At 40.0% G+C, this 20,274-nt stretch overlaps 1 protein-coding gene across 11 annotated transcripts in view; it reads left to right on the top strand.

Annotated features, from left to right (window-relative positions):
* Positions 1-20,274, top strand: part of MACF1 (microtubule actin crosslinking factor 1) — a 341,269-nt gene that overhangs the window by 234,254 nt on the left and 86,741 nt on the right. For 10 of the 11 annotated variants that reach the window (XM_038557825.1, XM_038557827.1, XM_038557826.1 and 7 more), the window contains 12 exons: positions 732-1,250; positions 2,037-2,213; positions 2,475-2,598; positions 3,403-3,611; positions 3,989-4,306; positions 7,542-7,708; positions 9,181-9,337; positions 11,180-11,297; positions 15,089-15,151; positions 15,809-16,050; positions 16,949-17,078; positions 17,750-17,949. In XM_038557825.1, the coding sequence (XP_038413753.1) occupies positions 732-1,250; positions 2,037-2,213; positions 2,475-2,598; positions 3,403-3,611; positions 3,989-4,306; positions 7,542-7,708; positions 9,181-9,337; positions 11,180-11,297; positions 15,089-15,151; positions 15,809-16,050; positions 16,949-17,078; positions 17,750-17,949 (2,424 nt within the window). The remainder of the gene's footprint in view (positions 1-731; positions 1,251-2,036; positions 2,214-2,474; positions 2,599-3,402; positions 3,612-3,988; positions 4,307-7,541; positions 7,709-9,180; positions 9,338-11,179; positions 11,298-15,088; positions 15,152-15,808; positions 16,051-16,948; positions 17,079-17,749; positions 17,950-20,274) is intronic. The other variant, XM_038557821.1, reaches the window with a different exon arrangement.

Raw genomic sequence — 20,274 nt, 5'->3', positions numbered from 1 at the left:
TTTAAAAAACAAAACAACCACAACTCCCTAAAATAACTTACATTCCATTGAAATAGAAAAAAAGTCCATGTGTAAGCACATAAACATAGCACATACAAATAAAAAACACAAATTACCTATGCTGCAGAAATATATTTTAACTCCCACTAGAATACAAATTGTTTATTTAATGAATTAATTTTCCAATAACTTTCCCAGTTGGGATAGTCTTCATGGATATGTAAGTGACATATTTCACAGGTAAATATTTGTAATTTTTACATTGTCATATGTTTGGCTTATCCACCTCACTCTCTCCTTCCATTAATGTGGGTAGTTATTAGCTGGCCATTTGTGCCTTCTCTTAGACTTAGGATATTTTAGTGAAGAAAGCCAGATTCTAGTCTCAGTTTTTCCCTTAACTGTCTACATAACCTTAGTCAAGACACGTAACATCTTTTTGATATCACTTACCCTATCTTTAGTATAGATATTATTTGCTTACATTACAGACTATGCTCCAAATCAGTTGATATATGTGAAGTCTCTTTGAAAACCATAAGATCCTATATGTGTCAGTTCAGCTGGAACTAGCATATGGCATAATGCTTGGAGAGTGAGAGAAATTGGTGATTGTTGAACAGCTAGAAAAGTGGCCTATGGAGATCACTCTCCACTTCTAGCCATAGACATAACTGAATTTCTGTGGTATCCCTTCTGATTGTCCTGTGTTTGGGGGAATTTTTTGCCAGGCCCGTCACCAAGAATTGCTGTCTCAGCAGCAAAATTTCATCCTGGCCACCCAGTCAGCTCAGGCCTTTCTGGACCAGCATGGCCACAACCTCACACCTGAGGAACGCCAGGTGCTACAGGACAAGCTAGGAGAGCTGAAGGGGCAGTATGCAGCTTCCCTGGCCCGGTCGGAGGCAGAGCTGAAGCAGGTGCAGACACTACGGGACGAGCTGCAGAAGTTTCTGCAGGACCATCAAGAGTTTGAGAACTGGCTGGAACGGTCTGAGAGGGAACTGGAGAACATGCACAGGGGAGTCAGCAGCCCTGAAACCCTTCCCTCCCTGCTAAAGCGGCAGGGGAGCTTCTCAGAGGATGTGATTTCCCACAAAGGAGACTTGCGATTTGTGACTATCTCAGGACAGAAAGTCTTGGACACAGAAAACAGTTTTGAGGAAGGCAGAGAACCATCAGCCACTGGAAATTTAGTGAAGGGCAAGCTGAAGGATGCAACAGAAAGATACACTGCTCTCCATTCAAAGGTACCAAGAGGGCCCTGATAGCCTCTGGGGGAATGATTGTAGGAGCCATCCTGCAACTGCGGGCGGTTTCTGGGGCTCGGGATAAGAATCTTAAGACACAGTGAGTGAGCTGAATTCTGTATTGACCACAGGCAGAGTGTCTTCATGAGCTCTGCAAAAAATGCAAAAGGGGGAGGCCCATGGGCTTGTTAGTGTCTGATCCCAGTAGTATTGGGATATGTCTTGCTCTGGTAGGGAAGGTGGAGGTGCTCGCCTTCCTGAATCCTGACCAGCAGACATAGGCTCCCGGGAGAGATAGTACAGGGGAAATGGAAACCCTGTACACAGTCTTATTCCTGGACAGAGCATCTAGGGTACATCCTTACCTACCTCCCTACCAACTCCTCTTAGCTCTGGAACTGTAGAATCTAGTCAGTTCCTCTTACCTGTCTCATGCATTTTGGCAACATCTCTAACCCAGCCACAAGGAACACTGTCTGTACCTCCCAGTCCCTCCCTTAACCTGTAACCTGATGTGTACTTCTTTGGCAGCTTGTCATCCAATTCACCCCATCTTCGCAGGTATATAATAAAGTTGGCATGAATAGTATGGATCAAACAACAAGGCTCCACTTGTAGAAGATGGTTGCTACTCATCTGTCCCTAGAAGCCTCAGCACTACCCTTCAGTTTAATTAGAGTGAGATACCTATAACAAAGCCAGGCTTTTCTTTGGACTGTGCTTGGGAAGCCGCTGCCTTTAGCCTGACCTTGCATAAGCCTACTCTCCCTTTTTCCTCTGACACAGTGTACACGTTTGGGCTCTCACCTGAACATGCTCCTAGGCCAGTACCAGCAGTTCCAGAGCAGTGCCGACAGCCTGCAGACCTGGATGCAGGCTTGTGAGGCCAATGTGGAGAAGCTCCTTTCAGATACTATTGCCTCAGACCCTGGGGTCCTACAACAGCAGCTTGCAACAACAAAGGTAAGCAGGGACATAGGCTATTCTATTGCATAGGGTAGAGTACCCCAAAATAAAGCAAATACTCACATAGCTTAAAGGCAGTGATTGGGATGCCTGGGACAAGATCTGATTCCGAAACACTTATTTCTAACATCTGTGGGTATGGATAAATAGAAGTATTCTTTGTAGCTCTAGTAACATTATGCTAAGTAGATTTTGGTTCCTAGAACCAGCTTTGATTACTCAGAGATTTTACTCTTGGCCTTTTTCATGCACAAGCAGCAGTTGCAGGAGGAATTAGCTGAGCACCAAGTACCTGTAGAAAAACTCCAAAAAGTAGCTCATGACCTCATGGAAATTGAAGGAGAGCCAGCCCCAGATCGCAAGCATGTTCAAGAAACTACAGGTATGAAGCAGCAATAACAAGGACGCACCCTTAATTCTTAGTGTGTACCACTATTCTGTAACACGTCATACTATATCGTACAGATATCTGTGGTGCTGGCTAGGGGTTGAGGATACAAACCGCAAGAGCTCACCTTCTAATGAACTTTGTTCTTGCACCATTGAAGGCCTTTGCAATCTGATTTCAACCTTTTTCCCCCACGCATTCTGCCTTGTAGCCACACCTACATCTTTCCTTTCTCAAGTAAACTAGTTATTATTTCTTCATTACTTTACCCCTGAAGTTTTCCCTATGGCTTAGCTGCTAACGTTTATTGACTGCCTAGCATGTGTGATAAAATCTTGCTCCAGCTTCTAGGTGTACCTGAGATGTTACTTCCTTTGTAAAATCCTGACCACCACCTCCAACCCTCAAAAGAAATAAAAGATAAGAAATAATCATTCTTCTTTCAGGCTCCTCTAGTACATTACTCTTAGCATCAATATAGCACTTAGGATTTTATTTTTATGCTTAGTTGTGATGTGCCCTTTTCTGCCTATGCTTGCTTTTACAGTCTGAAGTTTGTAGAAGCCAGGGACTTACCTTAATTATCTTCAGTCCTCAGCACCCAGCACAATTTCTGGCACTTAGTAGGTGCTAAATAAATAATGCTTTGTGAAATTGGCTCAAGTACCAATGCATTTTAAGCTTATTCCTTCTATTTGCCTTCATGTCTGTTGTTATTAGCACGTGTGACTTAAATGCATTGTTTTTAAAAGCACAACAAAAATACTCTTCACTCTTCTCGTGGCCTTGATTTTCCAGATTCCATACTCCGCCATTTCCAGAGCCTCTCCAGTAGCCTGGCTGAGCGCTCTGCTCTGCTGCAGAAGGCCATTGCCCAGTCTCAGAGTGTCCAGGAAAGCCTGGACAGCTTGTTGCAGTCCATTGGGGAAGTTGAACAAAACCTGGAGGAGGAGCAGGTGGCATCACTGTCATTGGGAGTCATCCAGGAAGCCCTGGCCACTAACATGGTGAGACCTATGCCCCAAGGGTTAGCAGAGATGGTGTATTTGCTGTGTTCCAGAATTACATCATTTTGAAAAAGTATCAGGAGAAGACTTTATTTCTATGAATCTTATAATAAGATTAGAGATGATGACGAATCCATGTAAAGATATTTCTACCCAATTTCCAAACCATTGTTAAGCTTGAGGAAAAGTATCACTGCACAATCATTAATGGAATGGGGTGGATTAAGGGGATGGGATATTTGGTATTCCAGAGGCTCAATGCAATCCAGCCTTCCTTGAGGAGGTTAGCATGTACTTATTAGAAGTTTCTTAGTTCATGGCTCAGATATCCTGGAATAAGTGAGCCAGGAGCTGACAGACACAATTTTTGGTGACAGAAATTGAAGCAGGACATTGCTCGGCAAAAAAGCAGCTTGGAGGCCACCCGTGAGATGGTGACACGATTCATGGAGACAGCAGACAGCTCCACAGCTGCAGTGCTGCAGGGCAAACTGGCAGAGGTGAGCCAGCGCTTTGAACAGCTCTGTCTACAGCAGCAAGAAAAGGAGAGCTCCCTAAAGAAGCTTCTGCCCCAGGCAGAGATGTTTGAACATCTCTCTGATAAGCTGCAGCAGTTCATGGAAAACAAAAGCCGGATGCTAGCCTCTGGAAATCAGCCAGATCAAGATATTGCACATTTCTTCCAGCAGATCCAGGTGAGAATCTATCTGCCACATTGGCAGAACAAAGAGAAAAGAAGGGCAAGGAGGGGACCAACATTCAGTGAGTCCATAGTATGTCAGTCAGCGTACTAGAAACTCTACCTGCATTATCTTAAAGAATTATCACACCCAGGGGCACCTGGGTGGCTCAGTTGGTTAAGCATCTGCCTTCGGCTAAGGTCATGATCCTGGGGTCCTGGGATCAAGCCCTGCATCAGGCTCCCTGCTCAGCGAGGAGTCTGCTTCTCCTTCTCTCTCTCCCTCTGCCCCTCCTCCTGCTTGTGTGCATGTTCTCTCTCAAGTAAATAATTAAAATCTTTAAAAAAAAAAAAAAAAAAAAGAATTACCACAACCACTGTGTAAACTGGATATTGTTTGTCCTTTTTTTTTTTTTTTTTTTTTTTAAGATTTTGTTTATTTATTCATGAGACACACAGAGCGAGAGGCCGAGAAACAGGCAGAGGGAAAAGCAAGCTCCTTACAGGGAACTCAATGTGGGACTCCATCCCCAGACCCTGGCTCCAGGATCACACCCTGAGCCAAAGGCAGATAGATGCTCAACCACTGGCCACCCAGACATCCCAGTTTGTCCATTTTTTGAAAACACAGATTTATTTTTCACTCATTCTGCATGTTCAACCCGGATCAGCTGGGCTACTTAGGTCATCATGGTCACTCAGGGATTCAAGTCAATGGGAGCTTCATTCTGCCCTACCTTCATGACTACTGCTGCAGCAGGGAGAGGGCATATCAAATCCATTTTCATTTCGTTAGTTAAAGCAACTTTCACACCTGGCTTTCAAGGAAGCAGAGAGATGTATTCCTACCATATACCCAGTAGGCGCAGAGTTAGAAATATCTGAAGAGTCTTACAAACCACAGATCTAGATATGTATGCAGGAGTAGGATTGCTAGGTCATAGTATATGCATATATTTAATTTGACCAAAAAGTGGCCATCTTGGCTCCAGAATGGCTGCAGGTGCCCCCACATTGCCACCTATAGTATCTCAACATTTCTGTATCCCTATATTGATGCATTGAGGTTATCTGACTCTAACTTTTTCCATATTGAAGTAGGGTCTTATGGTCCTCTTCGATTTGCTGTCCTTTTTGGGTTTTGCTTTGAATAATTTCAAACTTACAGAAAAGTAGAAGGAATGGCACAATAAACACCAGGATCCTTTTCACCTAGATCCCAGTCTGTCAGAATTGCACCATTTTGCATTCCCACCAGCAGTGCACATGGAAGTACCTGTTCCCCTACAGCCTCACCAGGGGAATGTGTTGTCAGCATTCAAGTTTCTGTTAATCTGATTGATAAAACATGATATTTCAGTGTGGCTTTAATTTTTATTTCTTCTCTGATGAAATTGAGTATATTTTTATACACATAAGGGACATTTATTATAAACTCTTAGTTCATAGCCTTTTACTGTTTTCTGTCAGAACTTTGTTTTTTGGGTTTTTTTCCCCCCTTCTTTCAACTTACAAGAGTTCTATATTAGGGAGATTAGTTCTTTATATGTAATATGTTGAAAATCTTTTTTCACAGTTTGTCCTTTGTCCTTGCTTATAGTGTTTTGGGCCATGTAAAAGGTTTTTAAATTTTTACACAGTAGATTTTATTACTTCTTATTGAACACGTCTTTTTGGTCATGATTTGAAAGCCTTTTGCCACACCCACACTTGAATTCACCCATGCGTGCTTCTAGAACTTGAATGGTTTTTTTCTTTTATTCTTTCTTTTACATTTGAATATTTTAACATTTTAAGTTCATTCTGGGATACAGTGCACAATATGAATCCATGTTTATCTTTTCTGAAGTCTATCTAGTTGTTCCCAGTATCATTTCTTTGAAAACTCCTTTTCTCCAGTGATTTGAGAAGTCCTCTTTATCAGATACACAATGTCCATGTGGACTCAGATCTATTTCTGGATTTTCTATTCTTTGCTGTTCTATCTGTTCACGAATCATAGCATACTATTTTTTATTCTAGAGACTTCATGGTGTGTTTTACTATCTAGGAGGGCTAGTCTTCACTTTCTCCCTCCCTGCCACCCTCCCTCCCTCCCTCCCTCCCTCCCTTCCTTCCTTCCTTCCTTCCTTCATATTTCTTTTTCTTTTTTTTTTTTTTTTTTAAGATTTTATTTATTTATTCATGAGAGACACAGAGAGAGAAGCAGGCCTCCCACAAGGAGCCCGTTACAGGACTCGATCCTGGATCCCAGGATCGCGCCCTGAGCCAAAGGCAGATGCTCAACCACTGAGCCACCCAGGTGTCTCCCAGGGTTTTTCATACATTAATTTTTCTGTGTGAACTTTAAAGTCAACTTTATTAGCCATAGGGGGAAAATATTGGTTATTTTATTGGATCACATTGAATTTATTTATTCACGTGTGCATATACACACACATACATACACATATCTTTATGGATGTCTTTCCATTTACTGAGGTCTGCTTCTGTGTCTGTCAGAAATATCTTAATGTTTTATTCATAAGGGTTTTGTATGTTTCTTGTTAGTTGGTTCTTAAAATTGTACCTTTTATGCTGCTATTATAAATGAAGTTTTCATTCTTGATTTTTATATATTGGTTTTATATCCTGCCACCTTATTGGATTACTTCATTGTTTGATTAATTGTATTATTGATTCTCTCGGGTTTTACAAGTATACTTTCATATAATCTGCAAATATGCTTTTACCTCCTCTTTTCTACTTTGTGTATGCCACAGATTGTTTTCTCTTACCTAATTGCGTTGGCTAATATCTTGAATACAGTGTTAAATAATAGTGAAGAGAGTATGTTTGCTATGTTTTACAGAAGAGATAAGCTATGGAAACTTAGGGAAATTTAATAGCTTGAGATTGCAAACCTAGTAAGTAGCAAAGCCATGATTGATTTTCTGGAGTCTTTTTGACTCCAGAAACCTCCATTCTTTTCATTCTGTCATGCTGCCTCCCAAGTCTTTGAACATTTGTTTAAAGGAGACAAGACTTATTTTCAATTCTTAGCCACTCTCAGATGGATTGGAAAAATCCTCCCTATTTATTGCTTTGATCTAGCAGTTGACCCAGCAAGCATGCCACTTTTCTTATTCCCTTTTTCCACAGATTAGGGGGAACTTGCCCCAGATTTAATGTAGATATCTTTTTTTTTTTTTTTGAGTATATTTGTTTATAATGATAAGAGTATTTAGTACATTTCCCATTTTGCTTGACAGGAGCTCAATTCGGAAATGGAAGATCAACAGGAGAACCTCGAGACTCTTGAGAATCTAGTCACTGAACTGGGCTCCTGTGGCTTTGCCCTGGACCTATCCCAGCATCAGGACAGGGTACAGAACCTCAGAAAGGACTTCACAGAGTTACAGAAGACAGTTAAAGAAAGGTGAGTTTTCATATGTGTTGGTCAATTTGGAGAGCTAAGTTTTTTCTTGCTGTTAAATGATTTTCTCTTCCTCCTTCAGTAGAAAAGATGGCATCAAAAAGTCTGCTATTTTAGGAGATTGGAAAATGCCTCTTTGAGGCAAAGCTGTCCAGTGTACTCAGTGCTTAGTGGTTTTCTAATACTAAATAATGAATTACCTTTCGCTAATGGGGCTATTTCCCTCTGCGCAATCAAAAGCCTGGGTCACCTGGACCAAACAATAAATTTGGGGCAGCAAGTAGGATTGTGGCAGGATTTTGAAATAAAGAGAAAAATTGGAGGAGACTTGGCAGGCGTAATTTTTTTTTTTAAGATTTTATTTATTTATTTATTCATTAGAGACCCACAGAGACACAGGCAGAGGGAGAAGCAGGCTCCATGCAGGGAGCCCTATGTGGGACTCAATCCTGGGTTTCCAGGATCACACCCTGGACTGAAGGCAGTGTTAAACCGCTGAGCCACCCGGGCTGCCCTGTAGGCGTAATTAATGGTTATATTGGCTCTGGCTCTCTCTTTGCTTGATTTGACCACATTTAAGTTGTTGTTTTGGAAGAGTGTCTGGATTCTTCTTTCAAGCTTAACATGGGAATATTTGACAGGAGTGGCTGATCTCATATTATCCGCTGTTGAAAAGCCATGATTCCATTCAAAAACCTCATGTGGATTTGTTTAGGAGCTTGAGAAGACTTCTCTTGGTTTAGCCATATATATAATCTTGATTTTGCAGGTGACTGCCTTATGGAAAGTAAGCTTGTTTAAGCAGTGTTGCTTAAGACAACACTGTCAGCCTCAGGTTATTTTGTGTAGAGAAGGGGGACAGAGGTCAGGAAGGCTTGTTCTTCCTCTATGCTGCGGGGCGGGGCTGTTTAGCTGGAGGAAGAACCAGGTTCTCTGCCTAAAAGAGCTTAAAGTCTGATAGATGTGGCCACTTCCAAAACTTAATTTTGAAATTGAATTCTCCTTTGTCCTTGGCTTGTTTTACCCATTTGTGTGCTTGACCTAACTTCTGTGAACCTCTAATACAATGTCTTCCTTGCTAAGGGGATTAGCATTTGAATTAGGCCTTGAAAAAGTCAGCTACCTAAAAAGTGACAGAGCTGGATTTGGGATCCAAAGCCTACATTCTTTCCATTGTATCATTGCACCTAAATAGCAGGCTCCTTTTAGTTTCTCTCACTTTCACTTTAGCCTGGAGTAAGATTGAAGACTCCTCTCCCCAGAAATGTCCAAACAAGGGCAACAGATTCCTTAGTTTGATGCTCTCCTACATTTGTATGTCGTGGTTTAGCCAAAGCTGCAGTGAAAAAAGTTATGGGAAGGAAAGGCCCTGTGAGGAAAAGAGGCCTAGAGTCCCCAAATGAGTATAGTTTTAGTTCAGGTTGACTTCCTTACAAAGCTTGGTCTGGCAAGTAACAGAATGTCTTCGTTGACAGAGAGGAAGATGCATCATCTTGTCAGGAGCAATTGGATGAATTTCGGAAGCTGGTTAGGACCTTCCAGAAATGGCTGAAGGAAACTGAAGGGAATCTTCCACCTACAGAGACTTTCATGAGTACTAAAGAGCTGGAAAAGCAGATTGAACACCTGAAGGTAGGTGAACAAAAGGAGCTCCAGGAACCAGGTTAGACAACAGTTTGGAAGCTTATGTGGACTGAGCTTCAACTGGTGGGACAAGTCCAAGTTATCCTTCTGCATCAGAATAGAAATCCCTCCATTTTCTTCATGTGATTCCCACCTACCCCTACCCAAGTATTGAGCACCAAAATGTCTCCTATTTCAAAACCAAAATCAAAAAGTAACCTGGGAATAACATCTATAAAGTTTCAGCTATTTCTCGGATGCCTCTCATGCCAAGGGGGGTTAGAAAAAAGATAGTCATTATAGTCCTGTCCTTGAGAAGTTTATACTCTCACTGTGTGTTTGAGAATTAGTTATCCGTGAGCAAGTGACCAGATATATGATCAGGAGATTAAGGAAAGATCACCACCTCTACAGCTAAAAAAGGAAAAGTTAGAATCAGATAGTTGGAAGGTACCTTCCAGAGTAGGATCAATATTTCTCCCATCCCCTGCAGGATCTCTTTTTTGATTCAGTCATTCAGCCTCTACTTGCATCTTTAACACATCTCTTCCTTTTGTTGAAATCAAGCTGTATCTACCTCCAACTAGTTCTCATGCATTCTCCTTATTTGCTTAGTAAAGCAGGATTTACCAGATGACAGGGAAGAGTTTGGTGATTTCACAGGGAGAGTGCCCAGAACATTTGGTGTAGGGAATCCCCTAGGGCAGAGGCTTCCTGATTTCTTAGTTCACAGTGCCCTTATTATTTCAATAAATTTTTCATGGTACCTCAGGGCCAAAAAAAAGAAGAAAGGAAAAAAAGAAAAACCTAAAAAGCCTCACATGCTACACGTGGTATGTAGTTAGGTCTAAACTTTCATAGTAGTCGTTCACATGGTGTCCAATAGATGTCACTGTATTTCCCTCAAAAATTTAAAATATCCTGTGAGTTGATGCATGATTTGGGAACTATGGCTCTTTGGAATCTAGAGTGATTGATAAAGGAATTGACAGCTGTGAATTGACAAGGCTCAGTTTGCAGTTAGGCAGCAAGAACTTGCTGTATATAGTCATGGCTCTGTCTTTCTCTGCTGCTGGGCAGCTTAAAGTCAAAAGCAAACTAAGTTGATTGTCAGGGAAATTCAGTGTGGAGGAAGGGACTCAAGGCTAAGAAGGTGTCCCTGCTTTGGAAGAAGTAGAAATCTACTTTTGTGGTGGGGATCCAGCTAGAGAAAACATGACCTAGTTAGAGCAGGGTGCCTTTGTTTCTTAATGGTTTTCTTTGGTAGTTAGAGCTCTGGCTTCAAGCCCAATATAAAGTTCCCTTGAAAATGCAAAGTGTAGCCTATGATTTTATGTATTTTTCTACATTTCAATATCTAGCTCCTCATTTTACCGCCCATTTGTCATTTCCTTTTTATTCTTTACACACATGCTGTTCCCTTTTACTACCTTTTGTTTTCACTAAAAGGTTTCGCCATCAAGGCAGAGTTAGATGTGTCTCCTCCGTGCTCTGAGTTTACTGTCTGTATTTTTGTAGTAACATTTATTACATTATAATGCAGTTGATAATCTGAGCTCTTGGTTTTAGGAACTGTACCATAATCCTATTTTGTATCCCCAGTGTTAGGCATGATGTCTGGCCTATAGTAATGCTCAATAAATAATTGATGAATAAATGAGATGATCCTGAATATTCTAGGATGTCATTCTCCTGTATCATGGCTGGTTAAACCAAGATCTTCAAGTGACTAAATATATGAGGATGATCACTTAATGCTTATCAAAACTTTAGGGAGGAAATATAGAATAGGTGTCCTTACTGATGAGGAGAATACCCCTAGATGTTAACATTTAGCTGTTCTGTCAACAGGGTCTTCTAGATGACTGGGCAAGTAAGGGAAGTTTGGTGGAAGAAATCAATTGCAAAGGCACTTCTTTAGAAAATCTCATCATGGAGATCACAGCACCTGATTCCCAAGCCAAGACAGGTGAGTACAGGCTTTTAAAAATGTAGTGAGTAAACAACATTCTTCACTTTGGCCTTTGGTCTTTGGTTATGACCCCTTAATTAATAAAAGTCAGAATCAGCATTGAGTATGAGAACAAATGGCAATGGTCCACAAAGCCGTCTTCCCCTTCAAACTGACCTGTCTCCCATTTGTTATATGACATTGCTCCATTTTGCAGAACTTCTTCCTGTGATGGGAAAGAGTAAAGGGACTAGTTTGCCTAAATGAACAGAGAAGAATTAAAATAGGATTCTGTTGCTTTCTTTTAAACATTTGCATGAATGGCTATTCATCATCTTTAAATTGGAGTCAGCCCTTGAAAGTTTAAGCATGGTATCTTGAGAGAGAATAGGTATTCAGGAGTTGGTGTCGGTCTACCAAGGACAGCCACACTTCTTGGAAGGAGATACAAAGATTGTGCCCAGATATGTGAATAATCCCTGGCTGCAGATTAAGTCTTCCAAACAAAATCCATATGAGCTCACAGTCACTTTCTGGTTTTAAATTGGGATCTCAGAGGTTTTATTGCCAGACTGTGTTAGTGCACTCCTACAATCACTTAAATCATAAGAGAAAAGTTTATTTTTTTCTCCTGAGAACAGTCACTTTTCTGTCAAAGCTTAAAGATCTCTTGGAATTACCCAGAAATGACATTTCAGGGAATTGGTGTTTCTTATATTGCAATACATAAAACCCCTTAAGTTCAGGGACTTATTGGTGTGTGACTACATCAGGAGTCAGCAAGCTCTTTCTATAAAGGGCCATGTATTAAATACTTTATAGGCTTGTGAGCCACATGGTCTCTGTCATACTATACATCTCTACCGTGGTGACACAAAACAGTCATAGATGATATACAAGTGAACGGATGTGGCTGTGTTCAAATAAAACTTTATAAACAGAAATAGGCAGAGGGCCAGATTTCTATAGTTTTTTTATTTCTAGAGTAGATCCGTGGTTTTTCAAATATTTTAAAACACTAAAATCTTTTTAAAAAAAATCTCAAATAAAGCTCTACTACATAAAACAGATACAAATGATACTTTGTTGGCATAAATTTCCCTGATAAGTGGATTTTAGTATTTTATCTATTATAAAATCAGTGAGGATATTGAGAATATCTACAGGAATATAAAGATTTGACAAAGGATTTTTGGATGACAGCTTTATAATCGGATTTATTTCTCCATTTTGTTTGGTTACATCATATTCAGAAAATACAGGTTACACAGATAAGTAGTTGTAAAGGATAACAAATGTCTTTAAAAGTTCACTTTACAGTCCACCTGTGTCAGAAAGAATTGTCAAAGTCTTGGAAATGGACAACATAGAAGTATTAGGTGTCCTTTCAATGAAGTGTTGGACATTGTCTGATAGGCTTTTGGAAATTATTTGGTCCTGAGTGTATACCTTTAACTGAATTTTTGTTTATTGAACTATTGTAGAATTTTGTATGATAAAAGTTGACTTGTAGTTAATTGATAGTAATGCAAATGATACTTGTCCATAGCAATTCAAGTAAATTTTGCCCCACAGGAAAGACAATCTCAAGTATTAACTTTAACCACTTTCTAACCACTTTCCCGTTAATTGCTCATTTATTCATGTCCTCAAGAGTCATGGGGTAGAACAGGTGAAGGGAGGGGACCAGTGGGGGGGGGGCACAGTAGCTGAAGATGTCACCCACTATGTAAGTGATGCAGCCTAAATTCAAACACAAATACACTTGATTCAAGGTGGAAAAAAAAGTTCACTTTAGAGTCTCAGAACACTCCTCGGTTAAACTGAACTAGGAGCTTGAAAGTGATGTAATAAGGAATTCTTTTTTCAAAGTTTAAAACACCAAGAATTTTAATGAAGGATCACCTTCTTTTCTTAAACATAGAAAACACCTAAAACTGGCATTGAGGACAACAGTTAGCCTGTAACCTGACATCACTATGACCTGGCATGTTAAGAATTCTGTTACCACCTGGTTCTGCCCTAATGAGAGCCTGCTCTGAGCACCTTAGCCTTTTTTGTCATTTTCTTTAATATAGTAACCACATGCTGCAAATGTTTTTCTTTGTACAAGTGGACATGTGTAAAGTGCTAACGAAGAGCTATGGCTTTTCCAATCAGTCACACTCAAAAAGTGACACTTTTAAATGTCAGCAATGGATGTATGGGAGCTACTTCATTCTATCCCCAAAGCAGCATTAATTGGTTGTATCGAATGGTTTAGGTGTGGTGTTCAACATAACTGAACACGCATGTTTTATTGCCATTTCTAAGTAGTTACAAATATATTCTGAAAATTAAATTTAAACCAAACATTTATAGAGTCCCTAAAGCACCTCCTTAGGTGCTTTGAAAGTCACTAGCCTGAGTGCTCTCAAAGTTATCTTCTTCCTCTGAAAAATCATGAATATTGCAGTTTTTAACATTCGTGTAGCTCTTGTTTCATAAAGTGCTTACGGTATACAGTACCTCATTACCTCTCTCAGGTAACCTCATGAGAGCTGACAAGATAGCTAGTATTATCTTTATATCCTGGAGAAGAAACTGAGGTCTGTCTGCAGATTAAGGCTCACATACCGAGTTAGTGACAGTCTTAGCCAGGACCACCTTCTCCTAATTACTAGTCCAGTTTCTTTTTTGGTCATCACCCTACTACAATGGAATATGATCTTTTTGTTTGATCCATTTTTTCATTGAAAATACAATAATGTTGGGGTGCCTAGTAATTTGTTCGGTTAAGCATCCAACTCTTGATCTTAGCTCAGGTCTTGATCTCAGGGTCCTGAGTTCAGGCCTCGAGTTGGGCTTCACACTGGGGGTGGAGTCTACTTAAGGAAAAAAAGAACAGGGAGGGAGGGAGGAAGGAAGGAAGGAAAGAAAGAAATGTTAACATTTAAAAGTTTCACAATTACTATCTTTTAATATAACCTTAATGTAAAACATTTTTCTATGAAATCAGTGTGCATGAGAGTTTAATCTCTTCTTGTAATGTAATATTATATCATGAATATTCTTCATATTTCTGTATAATTTCTATAATTACATGATCTGATTTTTATTTAACTTGGGACACTCCTGAAATACAAAGAATCAACCGGAGAAGAATATAGGTAAAATCATGGTAATTAGAAACAGAACCAAAGGCCCAAAGCAGAATTTATGGGAATATTTACGAGCCAGATTTATTGGTGCTCAGTATTTCCATTTTCTGGTAGGGAAGGAAAGCAGAAAGTCACAGAAGAATAGACAGAGAATCTTCCTTTTGAAGTAATATAAGAAGGACTCGTCTTAATGTCTTTATTAAAAGAATACTGCTTTTTATGTACTCAATTACATTTACTGTTCATTTTTATTATGTTGAAGGACATTGATGTTAACATTGAGCCTTTTGGCTTTATTGTAAATCCTCATTCTAAAGTGTGGCAGACAGCACAGATATTCTAAAGACTTAATTATTTTACCAATACTTGCTTCACAAAGTTATGACAGGATCCAAAGAATTCAAGTTGGAGATCAAGGAAGGAAGTAAATTCGAGTTTTCCTAAAGAAAGGGTTAAGAATCACTACTGCTAAGAACCCAAAACACCCAAGTGATGCTTGGTTGCCTGGCAGCTAAAATGATTTGTCTCTTTCCATGAGTATGTTGTCCTGTGCTGTGTTAACCTCCTGATACCTGAGCTTAAAGTGAGTGCCAGAGAACAAATTCAGTGCCTGTATGTATTCCTAACACGTTTGTCTTGCCCTGCTTGTCTCCCTGTCCTTCTGCTCAGGTTCCATACTGCCCTCTGTAGGAAGCTCTGTAGGCAGTGTAAACGGATACCACACCTGCAAAGGTGAGAATGCCATCTCACAGTGCCTCTTTGTTGGATGTGTTAGAATAGTGTTCACGTTGGCATCTGTGTATGTTTCTGTATGTGTGAAGGAACCGCTGCCAGGATGGGTATGAGGGTAAAAATCTGGGGGAGAAGCCACTGTTGATGCTTCTTTGCTGGCTTGGTAAAGGCTAAACGGGTTAGCAGCCAGGGAGATAAAAGTACTAGGAAATAAATTGGACCGCTAGATAAGACCAGTAAGGAAAGACCTTGCAGAAAATACATGTGAATCTTTTGAGTCATAGAGAAGCCACATTAGAGGCAGTCTGTTCTAACCCTTAGCCTCCCATCCCCATGGTTTCTCTGTTATTTGGAGAAGAGGGAACAGAAGAATGCCCCAGATCCTTCACTCCCTTCACTCCTGCAATTCCCAAGTTTATTTAGCATTTTATACATCTATGTAGCTAATGTCAAAATCCGAAAGCCAGATTAATGAAAGCTCTTTTGCTTTGTATATATATCAACAAGGACTTCTATGTGATTTACCAGGAACAGACTCTCTAGTTCACTAGAAGGAGTAGGAGAGACACTTAATCCTGATGAGTAATTTAGCACGAGGAACCCTTGGGGAGGCTTGGAGAGCTATTCCCGATCTGATTTTTGTTTCTATGATACTAGATCTGACGGAGATCCAGTGTGACATGTCAGATGTAAACTTGAAATATGAGAAACTGGGGGGAGTGCTTCAGGAACGCCAGGAAAGCCTTCAGGCTGTCCTCAGCAGAATGCAGGAAGTTCAGAAGGAGGCAGGCTCAGTGTTGCAGTGGCTGGAATCAAAAGAGGAAGTCCTCAAAGCCATGGATGCCTCTTCATCTCCAACCAAGCCAGAAACAGTGAGAGCCCAAGCTGAATCTAACAAGGTACTGTGTTTACATTAGCTGCATCCCAAACACTAAGAGGAAGGGGCTGTTGTACCAGTGTTCCTGCCTAAGCCCAGGACTCAGCCACACACTCATGCTTGAGGAGCCCTTTCAAATGAAGACTATGCCTAAAGTCTCCTAGAGAAATTTCTTACCTATGAAATGAGAAATTATTATAAATAATACTCAGAAATAAAACCGGGCACACCTGGATGGTTCAGCTGGAAGAGCATGCAACTCTTGATCTTGGGGTCATGAGTTCGAGCCCCACATTGGATATAGAGATTATTTAAATAAAACTTAAAAAAAAAAAAAAAACTGTTTACAGAAAGAGAATATCCCTCCTCTGAAATATCAGCTCACTGAGAGTGGGATCTTGTTTCCCATATGATGCTTTAAGTCAAACCATTGTCATCAAAGCCTCTTTCCAACTCTTGGGGGATTTCAGTATAGCTGGGATTACAGTTCATTCTTAAGGTTGACATGACAAGGAAGAATAGCAGGAGGAATAAGATCATATAGAAAATCATATAAAAACTTTTTTTTGCCAAAATTTTTTCTATTCTAACTGGACATACCATGCCATCTTCTCCAGCTACATAAATGTTCTTGACATCACCATCATCGTCATCATTGTGTATGGGGATTAGTAATTCCTTCTTATTGGGTTCTACCGATACGTTGTACATGAAAAAATTTAGATCCTGCCACTTAGATTTTCATTTTAAAGTAAAAATTGAAGCAAAAATGTTGTGTCTTAAGATCATGAAACAAGTCACTAATAGAATCAGAAGTGGAGCCTGTAATTGCAGGCCAGTCTTCCGGTACTTTCCTCTACACACATAGCTTTGTTTCCTGTGCAGAAATCTCGTGGCATCCCTGATATTCTCTCTCCTAGGCCTTCCTGGCTGAATTGGAACAGAATTCTCCAAAAATCCAAAAAGTAAAGGAAGCCCTGGCTGGATTACTGATGACATATCCCAACTCACAAGAAGCAGAAAGCTGGAAGGAAATGCAAGAGGAACTCAGTAAGTTATCAGAGGAATGTTGCAAATTCACTAAATTGCTTATCGTCAAAGCAAAATGTCCTATAAAGCAGGACTTATTTTTAATTTTCGTAAGCAGTCAAGAGGAATAGGGTTAGAGAGTGAGTCTGATTAATGAAAAAAAATCTAGAGATTCCGCTCAAAAGTGTCAGAAGTTTGGCTTTTATGGGCAAGTCAGTCTGACAATCTGCTATGGGGATGCTATGGAGAATATTGGGGATGAAAATGAAAAATAGGAAATAATCTATTCACTGGAAGGATTAGATGAATTATTCTGCATTCATATTGACCTAAATATAAATGATATAGGTGAATGTTTATTGGCCTGAAAAAAACATTGGCATGAAAGATGTTTTTATAATTTAGTAAGAGTTTAAAAACAGTCATAAAATATTATTAGACATGCATGCGTGTGTGTGTTGTGTGTGTGTGTGTGTGTGTGTGTAGTTCTGTGCAGTTTCATTATCACCACCACCACAATCAAGTACAGAACTGTGCTACTTTAGTTAAAATTAAATAAAGATTATTTTTAACTTAAAATTTTTTAACTAATTCTGGGGTCATTTCCTGTGGTATATTAGGAACATAACTTAGGGATCAGGCCAGTGGCTGGTGAGAGTAAAGGAACACATTCTCTCATTTCCCTTCCACAGATTCCCGATGGGAAAGGGCCACCGAAGTGACCATGGCCCGGCAAAGGCAGCTGGAGGAATCCGCAAGTCATCTGGCCAGCTTCCAGGCTGCAGAATCCCAGCTCCGACCCTGGCTGATGGAGAAGGAACTGATGATGGGGGTGCTGGGGCCCCTTTCTATTGACCCCAACATGCTGACTGCACAAAAGCAGCAGGTCCAGGTGAGCCACAAAGCATATGCTCTCAGCAAAGAAATTGGAGTCACACATACCTGGATTTGTTTTTTTGTTTTTTGTTTGTTTTTTTTTTTTAATTTATTTATTTATGATAGTCACAGAGAGAGAGAGAGAGGCAGAGACACAGGCAGAGGGAGAAGCAGGCTCCATGCACCGGGAGCCCGACGTGGGATTCGATCCCGGGTCTCCAGGTTCGCGCCCTGGGCCAAAGGCAGGTGCCAAACCGCTGCGCCACCCAGGGATCCCCATACCTGGATTTGAATGCTGCTGTCAGCAAGTAGATTTCAAATGACCCTGGACAAGTCACTTAACCTTCTAGGGTTCTGTTTCCTCGGCATAAATAAGGTGTTTGTAAGGGTTTTATCACAGTGCCTGTCAAATAGTAAATAGCCAATAACTATAATATTAATATCATTAACAGAGGTAGTAAGATGAATGGTTGTGAGAATGGGGAATTTCTGACTACTTTGTAGAATCATATTTTACTTTTAATCCCCCATTGTAGTGATATAACTTAATGTACTATCTTTTATCTGCTGATGTCACTTAAAGATTTTCTATTGCTCAAACCTCAAGAAAAAAAAATTTTTTTTTTTTTTTTTTTTTTTTTAAAGAAAAATTGATCTAGGGAATCCCTGGGTGGCGCAGCGGTTTGGCGCCTGCCTTTGGCCCGGGGCGCGATCCTGGAGTCCCGGGATCGAATCCCGTGTCGGGCTCCCTGCATGGAGCCTGCTTCTCCCTCTGCCTGTGTCTCTGCCTCTCTGTCTCTCTCTGTGTGACTATCATGAATAAATAAATAAAATCTTTAAAAAAAAAAAAAAGAAAAGAAAATGAAATGTTTAAAAAAAATTGATCTAAGTGCCTACTGTCATAGAAATCTAGGTTGGTCAAAGTATGTCATTTCTGATGAATTTCTGCTGAGAACCTTTTCTTCTTCCTCCACCTCTTTTTTTTTTTCTTTTTTTTTTTGGTAAGCACTGTAGTATCTTGTTCTACAAACTCTTCCAAAATACTTTCAGACTTGTTCCATTTCTTCTCACCATCCACCAGGTTTCCTAAATTAAGACCTAAGAGTGGGTTTTAAAGGAACCCTTTCTTTTAGCCCCTGCATATAATTATCAAGTCCTATTTGGTTCACTTACAAATATTTTTCTATTCCAGTGGTTTTCAGACTCTTTGGTCTCAAAACATTTTCATGCTCTTAAAAATTATTGAGGACCCCAGGGGCACCTGGGTAGCTCAGTTGGGTAAGCGTCCGACTCATGATTTTTGGCTCAGATATTAAACTCAGCGTCGTGAAATCAAGCCCCACATTGGGCTCTGTGCTTAGCACAAAGCTGCTTGAGATTCTCTTTCTTCCTTTCCCTCTGCATCTCTGTTTCTCTCTCTCTCTGAAGTAAACAAATTTTTTTAAAAAAAGTTATTGAGGACCCCAAAGAGCTTATGTTTATTGATACCTATTAATATTTGCTGTATTAAGACTGAGGGGTTGCTTGGTTTAATTGGTTGAGTGTCTGACTCTTGATCTCAGCTTGGGTATTGATTCCAGGGTTGTGAGTTCAGGCTCCATACTGGGTATGGAGCCTACTTAAAAACAAAAACAGAAAAACAATGAGGAGTTTTAAAAATATATATTTATTAATTAATTTAAAAATCACATTGGTAAAACTAACATTAACATAAGTTACATATTTATTTTTTATTAAAAAATAACATTTTCCAAACATAGTAACTTATTTTTTTTTATTTTTTTAAAGATTTTTAAAAATTTATTTATGAGAGACACATAGAGAGAGGCAGAGACACAGGCAGAGGGAAAAGCAGACTCCCTGCGGGGAGCCCGATATGGGACTTGATCCTGGAACTCCAGGATCACGACCTGAGCTGAAGGCAAACTCTCAACCACTAAGCCACCCAGGCGCCCCCAAACACAGAAACTTTAATAAGAGTAGTATTGTTTTATGAGTTTGCAAACCTCTTTGATGTCTGACTTAATAGGATATTCTCATACGTTTTCATATCTGCTTCTGTACTCAGTCTATTGCAATACTAGATGTCATGTAGCCTCTGGAAAACTCCACTGAACATTCATGAGAGAAAAATTATAAAAGGCAAATAATCTTAGTATTATTATGAAAATAGTTTGACCTCATGGACCCTCTGAAAGGGCCTAGAGACTCCTGAGGATCCCTGGAGCATGCTTTGAGAACTACTGTTTAATTCTTCTCCATTCTAAATGCTCCTCCCTTAGGTAGGTTTGATCTTAGGGCTATACCATTGCAACAGCCTCCCAATGGGCTGCTTTGTATA

This window comes from Canis lupus, chromosome 15 (genome assembly GCF_011100685.1).
Source record: "Canis lupus familiaris isolate Mischka breed German Shepherd chromosome 15, alternate assembly UU_Cfam_GSD_1.0, whole genome shotgun sequence".
Classification (NCBI taxonomy): Eukaryota; Metazoa; Chordata; class Mammalia; order Carnivora; family Canidae; genus Canis; species Canis lupus.
Note: the sequence above shows the minus strand (reverse complement) of the source record. Positions and strands in the feature narration are given on the sequence as shown.